This window comes from Peromyscus eremicus, chromosome 10 (genome assembly GCF_949786415.1).
Source record: "Peromyscus eremicus chromosome 10, PerEre_H2_v1, whole genome shotgun sequence".
NCBI lineage: Eukaryota > Metazoa > Chordata > Mammalia > Rodentia > Cricetidae > Peromyscus > Peromyscus eremicus.
The window spans coordinates 58,838,668-58,851,057 of record NC_081426.1 but is presented as its reverse complement, the minus strand read 5'-3'; the positions used below and the strand labels follow the sequence as shown (position 1 = coordinate 58,851,057).

Sequence of the window (12,390 nt, the reverse complement as noted above, 5' to 3'; positions counted from 1 at the left end):
GGGGCCTTGCTGCTCATAAATGGGCTTCTTGTTCCCATGCCAAGCCTATTACTTTTGACCCAAGAGGGACCTTGTGGGGCCATCATGGGGCCATCAGCCTTGCTATGTTTACCCTTTGACTTCCAGTCCCTGTTTCCTGTTGCTAAATAAATAAGTAAATACATAAATAAATAGATAGATAGATAGATAGATAGAGGCAAGAGAGGACCATGGACTCATTCTGAAAAGAGACCTGTGACTTCCCAGCTCTTGCCCCGACATGTCTCCTCTCAGCATGTGACAGCCTTTGTTGACCTTTAGTGATGTCAGGAGCCTGGGAACTGGGATCTCAGGTACAGGATCCAAGAGGAGGGAAGGAAGGGGAAGCATCGCAGGTATCAGTTTCGTGGTGTGAGGGAGGGTAGGATTTCTTCTTAGCTTCCAGCAGGATGTGCCATCTGGAATGGCTGGGCCACTTTACCAGGGCTGGGTAAGGGGGGCGGGCATTTAAAGGAGGGCCTGCACTAGAAGCGTGTTCGTGTCTAGGGACCCAGAATGCTGGGGGGTGGGGGCTCCAGGCCAGCAACCATGGAGAATCTTGGTGTTGTCACTCAGTTTTTGGCCTTCGTCAGACAGGCCGCTGGGTCTCATAATCTCCTCCCTGTATCATTATTTTCTTTCTTATTTTCCGATCCTTTTGTTTTATTACCCTTCTCCCCATGCGGTCCATGCTGGTGTCTTTTTCGGGTCTCTGAAAAGTTGATCCTGTTCCGTATCAAGACATACTTTATTTCTTTGGTTTAAATCCATCTACTGTCTTCTGCAAGCCTTAGAAGCGGGGATAACAATTCTGCCTTCTTCTTGGGGCAGCTGTGGACATGCCCGTGCCCCTGCAGTAAAGGGCACACGATCCACAGCCAGCCCCGCTGTCCTTTCGAATCTTCTTGCCCTCTGTACTGTCACAGCACCATCATGCCTAAAAGGCCCGGATGTGGCCTTGCCTTCTAGCAGGGATTGATTGTCTTGAGCATTAAATGCAGTCAAGGCATGTCTTCCGCAGTGGAGAGAGCAGGACTTCTTCACCAATGAAGACTGCAGACTCACAGCAGGGGGAAACCAAAAAACCTGTACAGACACAAAGCAACTGTCTTCATTTGGGGTTGAGTTGTGTTTGAGAGACGCTTAGGCAAAGCGGAGCCTGTGCCTTAATGGTGTTCTAAAGGGCATGCTTGTTTTAGAAGTCATGAAGTGTTTTTTTTTTTTTTTCCCTCATTGGCAGAGAGAGATGGAGAGAGACAGGCAGACAGAGACAGAGATTTGGAGGACAAGAGAGTGTCTTGTGAGAGAGGAGGGCCAGCAGGGCAGGCGTTGTCTCAGGCTGGTCTTGCTGGAGTGAACTGGAGTGACTTCTCACTGAAAAGTCACCAGGAGATTATCTCCATTTCATCCTTATTCTTGGAACCACGGTGGCCATTTAACCTTGTGATGTCTGTACTAGGCATTTTCCTTTGTACTGAAGTGGGGGATCTTCGGTGAATTGGATACCTTGCTATATTGCTGAAGTATTCCTGTCCTGTGTCCCACTCTGTTCTGAGTATTGACCCACAACCCAGTCAGGCAGCTGCTACTGTGACCTGTGTTTTACAGATAAACATCTGGCGTTCTAAGAAGCTGCCTGGTTTGTCCAGGGCCATTCAAATAGTGAATGGCCGAGCCAGGTAAGATAATCCCCAGGGCATTCCCACTCATTCCCAGGCCAAGCTATATAAAGCCGCTGCTGGGCTCTTTGAATCATCTGTACTCAATGGAGCCATCAAGAGCCTTGAATGAACCCCTTGTTTTTTGTTTGGATCTTGTAGACATTGAGGATACCTTGATTTGGATAATAAATCTCTCTCTCTTCTCTCTTTTCTCTCTCTCCTCTCTCTCTCTCTCTCTCTCTCTCTCTCTCTCTCTCTCTCTCTCTCTCTCTCTCTCTCTCTCTGTTGTATATGTGTGTCACAGTGTGCATGGAGAGGTCAGAAGACCTCCAGGGAGCTTCCTATCTCTGCCTTCCAGTGCTGAGATTGCAAGCACACACTGCCACACCCACCTCTTAGGTGACTTCTTCAGATCAGGCTTGGCTGGCAGATACTTTACCACCTGAGCCATCTCTCCAGCCTCTGTTTTTCCACTTGTGAAAAATAAACACTCAGAAAAGTAGATTAAGCATGCAGATTAATAGATAATTATAAAAGAAACATCCATGTCACCACCAATGAAATTTTTAGACTATGGAAGACCAGGAGTGTGCCCTTTTCTAGTCAAAACCAACACCCCCTACTCCCCCCACCCCACCCCCACTTTTGGCTGTTCATCAGCCTGTAATTTTTTTTTTTATATGATGACTGTGTGTTTGCGTCTTTGACAGTTTAAACAGTTTGTGTCTGTCACTAAATAATTAATGGTTGGACTTTATCTGAATGGATATGTAGTGAGTGTGGTGTCTTTGTCTGGTCCTTTTCATCAGGGGCGTGTTGTACACTTTGTATTGCTGTGTGCAGCTCTGCTTGGCTCGTTTTGGTTATTTATTTATTCCGCTGTAATTTCCTATTCTTCTCTAAGAGGAGGTCTGAGTTGTTTTGAGTCTGGGGCCATTTCAATGTTGCTACCATGGTCTGCATACCTAATATGCATGTGTGGGTTCTCTAGGACATGTTCCAGGGGTGGAATTGCCAAGTCGTGATATAGCATAGCTTCTTCATTCATTAATGATAATCTTTTGTTTTCAGCATGCTTCTATTAAAATTCCCCTCCAGTATGTACAAGTCTGTGTGACATAGACAAGTTCTCCTTGTTTGACCCACCTGCCCTCTTGTGTGGTGCTTTTAATGTTTGCTAAGCGGACGGCTGTGTAAGAAAGTTGTGCTGAAACTTGAGGTAGTAAGAGTCCTCTGGAGACTTTCTGTGTGTTCTGCCGTTCTGACTCTTATCCATCTTTCGTTGAGAGCCCTACAGTTGATCTTAGTTCCAGTTCTGAAAGCGGGAAGCAGACAGGATCCCATGGGGTACTTTTTTTTTTTCAAGACAGGGTTTCTCTGTGTAACAGTTCTGGCTGTCCTGGAACTCACTTTGTAGACCAGGATGGCCTCGAACTCACAGAGATCTGCCTGCCTCTGCCTCCCAAGTGCTGGGATTATATTCGTGCACCACCAATGGCCAGCCCCAGGGTGTACTTTTTGTGTTCTGATTCTGGCTCTAACATCCAAGATTACAATGGATATGACCCACTCAAGGAAAAATAATTTCTCTAACATTGATGTCTTTTGGAATATTCCCACTGGAAACCAAGCATATCCCATTGTGCTCTGGACCCTCCCAGCAGATCTATCACGTGTAACTCCTTGACGGCTTTCATCCATAAATGTGGAGCCTGCAGTGTGGATGTAGAAGGCTGGCTCTATCTCTGTTTACCTGTGAGAATAGACATAAATGCCATCAAAAGAAATAGACGTTGACCCTGGATGAATGTCTGTTTTGTGACAATGTACAGAACTCACTTCTTCAGAATTCCTCTTTTGTTAGATACCAGGTTTGCTATTGGAAAAACCTAATTCATTCGGTAATTTCTTCCTCCTTTATCCATCCATCCATCCATCTACCCATCCACCTGATAGTGAAAGCCTGTTTTGGGGTGTGGGAAGTAGGCTGATGGTTGAGATGGACGTGATGTCTTCCTGCCCTCCCAGCATTTGGCCCTCACACGAGTATGGTGTGCTTCTAGACAGGATGCTGGAACCGTGAATCTTGGAGCGTGGCCTACTTCCTCCACCATCTATTTTTATTTTATGTCATCTATTTTTAGCAACAGAATAAACCCCCATTCCGAGTATTTTTTTTTCTAACACGATCTCAGCAGAAATTTAAAATACAAACAAGGTAAGAAATGTAGGGTGTTTGGTTCAACATAGAATAGCTCAGGTCGTGCCCTCTAGTGCCAAGTCCCCCTCACACACTCTAGGTAGGTTCAAGGCCACTGCCCTTGCACTCTGCCCTTGGTCTGGTGTGAATTCCTACTCTGATGGTGTGCATGGCTGTTCCTCGCTCTCAGGCACACGTGCACAGACCTCATGAACCACAGAGGTAGGAACAAGCACCCTTTCATTCCTTCCCATTTTTGCCCCAGACCTCTTCGACTGGGAGCCACGGAAGGAGACCCTATGAGGGCACTCACGTACTCCAAACTTCTCCAACTTAAATCCCCTGCATTTTCCTCTCCCTGCCCCAGTGGAGATGTTAACAACAGAGGGATATCAGGAACAATCCATTTACCTCCTAAGGGGGGAGGGGTGTGAATGGGGAATATAAACACATTGGGTTAGATTTGTTTCTGCAAATTTTGTTAAGTTGGAATTGCATAATCATGCTTAATTTTCCTATGGCTAGGGCACACTGTTCCCACCGTCATTTGAGACCTGTGACAGTTTTGCCTCTGGCAAGCTGAAATGAAAGAAGTGAATGCTGGGGTACCATCAACGGTGTAGATACACATCTCTGCCCGGGGACTTCGCCAGCCTCTTTGTTTGGCCTCTCTTTTTCTTCTGTCCTGTAACAGCTTTGGGAATGTGTGCCCACATTACACAATGATGCAGTATTGAGCGAAGCCCACATGTGTTCTCATTGGAAATGCAATAAAGCATTCAGGCTTTTCTGTGTGGCTGCATAGAAACGGGCCTAGCCCTTAGAATAGAACAGTGCTCAGGTCTAGAGGCCAGTTGTCAGCCTGCCACACGGACACCATTAGTGCTGTGGCTTCTCCACAACCCTTCATCTCTGAATTTCTCACTCTTTTCTCTTGTACATTTTATCCCTTTGATATTCAACTCCAGGATAAGAAAAAAATTAAGCAAATAATTACTCAATAGATAGTGAAAATACCAAGGAAGGTTAAGTGTGCCCGAAACTGTCCAGTGGGTAAACTCTGTTTGGCACCCACAATTCTTAAGAGTTATTTATTGAATTTGAGAGTCTTTGGACTTGGCAGACGCTTGCCGGTTGACCACACTCTCCGCCATTCCGTATGACCTCTCACTCCCACCTTCTTCCATGTTTTTACAGCACCGGCCCACTTTGAAAGCCAATCTGGCCCTCTGTTGAATTCCACAGCTCTTTATTTCAGTTTGCTTTTCCTAAAAGTGTGCACTTCAGAGTCCTCGAGGCCTGGAAGAGACACTGCTCCTCTGTGGGTGGTTCAGCGCAAACACAATGCTTATCTATAGAAAGTAGTTACAGAAATTTAGACTTATAGCCAGGAAGGATGCGTAGTGCCAACCTGTCCTTCTTCCGGATTGAGAGTGGGATCTGGTAGGCTGTGTGTGTAAACATGTGGAGTTTGCCTGCATGGTTGGTTATGATTCATGGAGCTCTAGCTTGGGGTTCTTGGACTTGAAGATGAGGTCTTCATGCCTCTCTTCACAGATGGCAAACAGCCTTTCCAGTTCTGTTTCCTCCTGTAGTACCCTTTTAACGGCACTTTATATGGTAGGTTCTTCTCATTGGATGTAGATGTCTCTGCGTGTAGGGTTTACCTGGCTGTTGGAAGCTTCCTTTTTCTCTTTTAGTAAAATCCCCATTTTTTTTTTCCATTTCTCAGCAGATATCTGGAGTGACCATTCATTTCAGACGGATCCGGATTTACCGCCGGGCTGGAAAAGGGTCAGTGACATTGCTGGGACCTATTACTGGCACATCCCGACAGGAACGACGCAGTGGGAACGGCCTGTCTCCATCCCAGTGGACCTCCAGGGTTCTAGGAAAGGATCACTTAGCTCAGTAACGCCATCTCCCACCCCAGAGAATGAGGTAAAGTGGAGTATCTTTACACATGTTTAGTAGATGGGACTCAGTTTCCCTTTAGACTCACAGCCTCTGCCCCAGCAGGTCGTTGAGGTAAGCCTTTTGATGGCCATGCATGTTGTATTCGAGAGCTCAGTAATGCAGCTTCTTAGTAAATAGTGTTAATATGTCTGTCATTCAGGGCTGTTTTCACTTTTGATGGATTCTGGTCTCGTGAAACACCCTTCTAAGTACAAAAACATGAGGAGCTGATTAGTGGGAAGTGGCTAAGTTTCCCTAGGGCTCATGGAGGCAGCAATTTACTCGGCAGGTACCATTGCATGGTGCTGGATCCATGAAATATTTACACATAGAGGAACATCTCTTGGCCAGACATGTTATAATTACCATGTATCTTATTAGCCTTGGGTTCATTTGCTAGCATGCTGAAGATGTCTTGCAGGAATAACCCTTGAGAGCACTTAAAGGCTTAATTCCTATTTAAGGAGAAAAAAAAGAGATGTGTTTATTTAGCAGAAGTGACATTATTTTGGAAATAATTAGCGGCATAAATTCCGGGTATCCCCGAGGAAGAAATCGGGATGTTTAAACAAAGAATTGAGGCCTTAAAGAATTTCATTGTGGTATTCATTCATGTAATGGTTCCCGCAGTTCTAGTAACAGCACACTCAAGAGAATTATCACCAGAAAAGGTCACAGCCAGGTGACAGACAGCTTTATTTATTTATCTATATTTATTTATTTATTTCTATGAATGGTTTCTCTAGCAGGCTATCTTTCCTCCCCCGCCCCCTTTCTGCTGATGATAATCCTTTATTCTTTAAACAAGCCCATTTTCTTTTGGTTTGAGAAATGAGTGCATTTGAACCTTACCCTAACTGGCCAGACTCTTCTGCACTCGCCTCTCCTATCACCCACCCTGTCTTTAAAAGTAGCCAGCGTCTTGTTCCTGACTTTTCTGATCGGTGACCTGTTCCTCTCCGGGAGGCGGGAAGACTGGTGTTGTTCTCAGCTTCCTGCTCTAGAGGGCTTCTTCGGCATCGCCCTTCCCCAGCCCTAACCCCAGCTCTCCATCTTTAGACAGAAGGGTTGGCGCTAGCTACGCCCTCGGTAGACGAGAGCCTTGGCTGGTTTGGACTCTGCCCTGGTCATGTGATTCAGTGCCAGTGAACCACGTAGGATTTTGTTGTTGAGCACTGGATGATTTTGATAGCATTTCATTGAAGCCTAATAGTTGTCCATCCTAAGCAACTTCTATCCAGTGACTTAGTCACCTTGTGTTAGGTGCGCTTGGAATAGGAATAAACCAGTGCAGCTCTAGCCTTCAACAAGCTTGATGTGAAGGCGCCTACTTCTGCCCTGTCTCGGACATCCCTGGGCTCACACTCTGTACTGCAGATGCGCCCCCAACCCCGCCCCGTCCCCATGCAGAGCCAACCAGTATTTGCCTCTGATCTTGCTCTAACAGGGCTGAGTCGTTCTATCCTAACTGTTTAGTTGTGTTCAACCGGGAAAGTACATTATAGATAGGGAAACTGAGGCACGGAGCTATCAGTGATACACAACAGCACCCAGAGTGTCTGAATCCCTGGCCAGGACTCTTCTCAGTGTCTCTGGCTTTAGATTTTCAATGTCCTCGGCCTCCTGTTGTCCCTGAAGTCACAAGGTTGCACTAACTGGAGACTCGCTCCCTATTCCAGGTGCCTTGTGCCCTCCATACTTAGAAGAAAGTAAGTCCTTCTTTGTGCCTGCCTGGTGGCATCCAAGGGGTGTGGTCTGGGGTTGTGTGGCTTGGATTTTTATTTCTTTTCTTAACATGGTAGAGTTTTGTTTCAGTGTTGTGTGAAGTGTTAGGAGGAACGCAGTAGAGCTGGGCAGCTGACCCTGGGTAAAACCGTCAGGTAGTGGAGGGCCTCTCTCATCCATGAGGCTCTTGGAGTCCACTCTTACCTGTTCCTTCCCATCCTGTGCCTGCTTCCTGCCCCCACCCACTGTTCAGGGCCCCTTCCCCAGCTTCACGGGACTTACCACATCCGCTTTCTCCTCTGGAGTTTTCAGCTTCCCGGTTACTTATGAAGAATTGTGGGGCCTGAGTGAGTAGCTCAGTGATAGAGTACTTACCTACACAGGGAGCTGGGTTCAGTCCCCAGCACCACAGGGAACAAAATGAGAGGGTTTTGTAAATACGATGTTTGACCCTTATAGGACTCTGCCATGGCAGAGAAGATGGCGTCTGAGAATCAGAGTTGAGTAGCCCTGCAGCTGGCATTACAGGTCCCCTGGCTCTACCCCGGGTTTACCCCCACCCCCACCCCCACCCCTGCTTCCATTTGTCTTTCCTGTGCAGTTTTCTCCCTCAGTGGAGCTTCAGAAAATGAATGGTTTTGGAGGTTTCAGACAGGCAGTGACTGACTCATGCTCAGCCGTTTCTTTGTCTGTTGGCTGGCTTACTTATTTATGTTTTTACTGTAGTGCCAGAGGTCAAACCCAGGACCTCATGCCTGGCAGGCAAGCACTCTACCATTTATTGGAGTATTTACTTGTTCATACATTCATTTGTTCATTCATTCATTCATCCATCCTGGTAACAAGAACAGAAGTCAGGGCCTCACACAGGCTAGGCAAATACTCAGCTACTAAGCTACATTCCCCCGGCCACCAGCCCTTTGATTGACAGATGGGATAGCGGTTGGTTCCTCAGATGAACCTTTTGACTGTTTACTTCGTGCACAATTTCCCTGGTACGTGAGGCCATCCATTAAGGCAAACATCCCAGCAGATGTAAGAGGGCCGACACATTGTAATCATAGGAGCAGAGGGCTGAGCGGATAGAGAGGGAGATTAGAGTAAGGGAAGAGGCAGGCAGCCAGCCGCTTAACATACCTAGAACATGGGAACATTGAGGATGATACCAAACCATGGGCCCCAAGAGGGGGCACATGTTTACAGGGCCAGTGTCTTGTCCCATTATTCCCACAAAACCCCCACCTGTCACCAAGGGTGGCTGTCACTCCTATTTTAATTTGAAACAGAAAGGTTAAGTGGCATCCATAAGATAATAGAGCTAGTATGTGGCGAAGTCAACCTTGGACTTTGATCCGCTGCCCGCCCTGTTCCCACCTGAGACTTGACATGCTATGTTAGGAAACGTGGAGACTCCCAGATCTCTTCATCTCACCCAAAGGGAGGGCTGCGTCACACACAGAGCCATCCAGAAAATGACTCCTTAATAACGTCGTCCCAGGTGCCGAAGACAGCGGAAGAGAAATGATTATTTCTCTCGCTCCATCTCTTTGATCCCTAAATAGAATCCGTTTCAACTAATTTCAAAGCATGGGGGAAAAAAAAAAGAGCAGAATGTTAAAAGAGAGAGAGAAGTAGCTTGTAATGTGTCCTGTCAGAGATGCGTGTTTTCAGTGAGCTCTCTTGTGAGCTGGCTTGAAAAGAAAAATCAGTTAGATGAGCGCCAAATCTGTTGACGGCACCAAAACTTTAGGACTGCGGGCTTCCTTACAGTTTGAAAATTTCACATTTCACTTTCCAAAGTTCACCCGGGAAGTGTTAAGCACATCGGATAATGTTTCCAGCGCACGCGCCCGCAAGTGTTTTTGAAAGTTTATCAACTGGCCGAGAAATATTTGCTACTGAAACTTGGCCCACAGCCCTCTCCCCCCCCTCCCCTCCCAAACCATTTACTTGTTCCAAATTACCTCTGAAATTATGTGGATGTGGAATTTTAAAGAGAGAAACGGGGCGCCATACAAGGTATTTTTTATGACTAGCTCTTGGCCTGCGGCCAAGACTTGCTTAGAATCTTCCTGTCGAGATTGCCAGGGTTTCTCAAGAAGTGTGGAGAGTGGGACCCTCAGAGGAGACCTTGTCTCCTTAAGAAGTCTCTCTACTTGCTAACGTGCTTGTGGCCATTGGCTGCCTAAACAGTTATCACCCCCAGGAAGAGCACACATGTCCAAAACCTGTATATTTCCATGCGTCCCTGGAGTAAGGTCGCCCCATCGAAGGACCGTTCTGTCATTTCACCAAATTGCACAGCCTGGTCAAGTGAATGTGGTATTGGAGGGCAGCAAAGACCCTCAGAGATGGACCTTGTAGATGCAAGAGCAGCGTTTCCCAGCCTGTGAGCTGAGGGTGGATTCCCGGGCCTTTGGTTTCTGCTCCAGATGCAAAGCACTACAGTGATTTGTAACGAGCAGAAACGTGCTGTCTCGTAGGCTGGAGCAGGGGCGAGGGTCCAGGTTAGAGAAGCTGCGTCTGATGAGAGCCTTCTTCCTGCCTCATCCTCGGAGCAAAGAGGAGAAACAGGGAATAAGAGGATGGACTGTCAGGTGTGAACACTTATCCATCCACCAGAGCGGAGCCCTGATGACCCGACCACCTCCGTTAGTCCCCACCCCATCCCCAACACTGCTACACTTTGGGACTGTTTCCCACACAGGGTTTTGAGAGGACACATCCCAGCCATGCATAGCACATAGTAAAGATGGCTTCCTCAGAAGGACTTCCTCCCCAGCTCCTGAGAATCCATCCTCAGGAACACCCTGGCGGCTTTGTTGAAGAAGGGCCTTTTCCAACTGAAGGTCATTGGTCCATTTCTCTTTGATTTGTGGAACTGTTTTCCAGGATCCTCCACCCTGAGGGAAATTAGGATAAAAGCACTCAGTCATCCAAGATATGTGCTTGGCTCTCCCTAGCGGACCCACCCTTGCACAGGCCCTGCGTGGTGCCATAGGTCTAGAAGGGCAGGCATTGTGTTCTGAGCACTGGGTCAGCCACTCAGTATACACCATGGGAGCCAGGGCTCTGCAGCTTTCCCATCACTGAGCGTGATTTAGAGCCATGGATGCTGCACCCTGGGCCTCATATTTAGAGCCATGGATGCTGCACCCTGAGCATCATATTTAGAGCCATGGATGCTGCACCCTGAGCACCATATTTAGAGCCATGGATGCTGCACCCTGAGCATCATATTTAGAGCCATGGATGCTGCACCGTGAGCATCATATTTAGAGCCATGGATGCTGCACCGTGAGCATCATATTTAGAGCCATGGATGCTGCACCCTGAGCATCATATTTAGAGCCATGGATGCTGCACCCTGAGCATCGTATTTAGAGCCATGGATGCTGCACCCTGAGCATCATATTTAGAGCCATGGATGCTGCACCCTGAACATCATATTTAGAGCCATGGATGCTGCACCCTGAGCATCATATTTAGAGCTATGGATGCTGTACATAGGGCCAGGGTAAGGACCAGGAGGCAGTGATTCCAGCTAGAATCACTAGGACATCTCGTGGCCATTCCAGACTTTATCGGCTCTACCTAGAAGGTTCCCAGGCAGGTTGCTTATAGGAGATGCTCTCTGTCCATTCCCTCTCACCCTATCTTGTGTGTCTCTTCCTGCCTGAAGCGTAGGGCTCCCCTCCTGTCTCCTCTTTTACTGCTTCCTCTTGGTCCCCCACCCCCTCTTATCTTTCCCATTCTCCCCGCTGCAGACCGAAGTGACTGTAGACTTTCTGTTGAGCCAAAGAACCTCTGGGAGGTTTATTATTTTTAAAATTTTATTAGCTAACATTATTTACTAGAGCTGGGGAGAGTGCTTGGCTGACATGCTCAAGGCCGTAGGTTGAGTCCCAGCACTATGAAAGTAAGTAAGTTTATTAAATAGTTGGCTAAATGTAGAAAATATTTTCTCTTATTAATTAAAAATAATTAAATGGCCATACAATGTTGTTCTTAAAGTTTAAGAAAAAGTGTGTTGTTCTTTGTTTAAAAAAGGGGAGGGAAAGGAAAAGTTATGGTTGCTTTTAAGAGAAAGAGAATTTTCCATCTTTGATATCAATGAGTTATTTTAAAGTGAGGTTTAAACATAAATACCTCTGGCCCAGTCATAACGCCATCGCCACTGTTCCGTACTTGGGTTTTGCAATAAGTGTTCCCTGTTGCTGCCTTCTGCAAAGTCACTGCACAGGGCTTTTGTTTATGTAGATGTGGGTGACCGTCAGGCGGCTGCCAGCTGACTCCACAGCATAAGAGCTCGCTTCAGAGAGGCCACAGTCAACACTCCCTTTACAGAGACTCCTGTGTCCAGAGAGCAGCCATATAAAAAGGCTTCCATTCGACACCCACACAGAGGCCTGTTTTAATCCACTTCTGAAGTTTTTCTGAATGCTGCATTTAAAATATCCTTCTGTCCACACAGAGCCCTCTTTGGCTAATTTCTGATTTCAAGTGTCTATTTTTCAGACATCACTCTTGCCTTCTTTCTCCCCCACCTTTCTCTCTCCCTCCCTTTTCTTTCTTCCTTTTTTTCTTTCTCCTTCCCTCCCTCTCTCCCTGCATCCTCCCCCATTCTCTTCCCATTCCTTCCTCTTCTTTCTTTTTCCTCTGAAGTTTCTCCACACAAACATAGTTAGCTTGACTCTCTTCGACTCCTCATCTGATGCCCCTTTTCAAAGTTCAACCTAAAGGGAGAAGGGAAGCTGCCCACCCTGCATCCGGGGTCCTGATGTGGAGCCCCCTCTGCAGCCGGGGTCCTGATGTGGAGCTCCCTCTGCA

The 12,390-nt window shown here is 47.0% G+C and overlaps 1 protein-coding gene across 6 annotated transcripts in view; it reads left to right on the top strand.

Annotated features, from left to right (window-relative positions):
- Window positions 1-12,390, top strand: part of Apbb2 (amyloid beta precursor protein binding family B member 2) — a 204,690-nt gene that overhangs the window by 94,480 nt on the left and 97,820 nt on the right. For 3 of the 6 annotated variants that reach the window (XM_059275935.1, XM_059275934.1, XM_059275931.1), the window contains exon 4: window positions 5,615-5,820. In XM_059275935.1, coding sequence (XP_059131918.1) covers window positions 5,615-5,820 — 206 coding nt within the window. Of the gene's footprint in view, window positions 1-5,611; window positions 5,821-12,390 lie in introns of all 6 variants that reach the window. The other 3 variants (XM_059275933.1, XM_059275932.1, XM_059275930.1) reach the window with 1 other exon arrangement.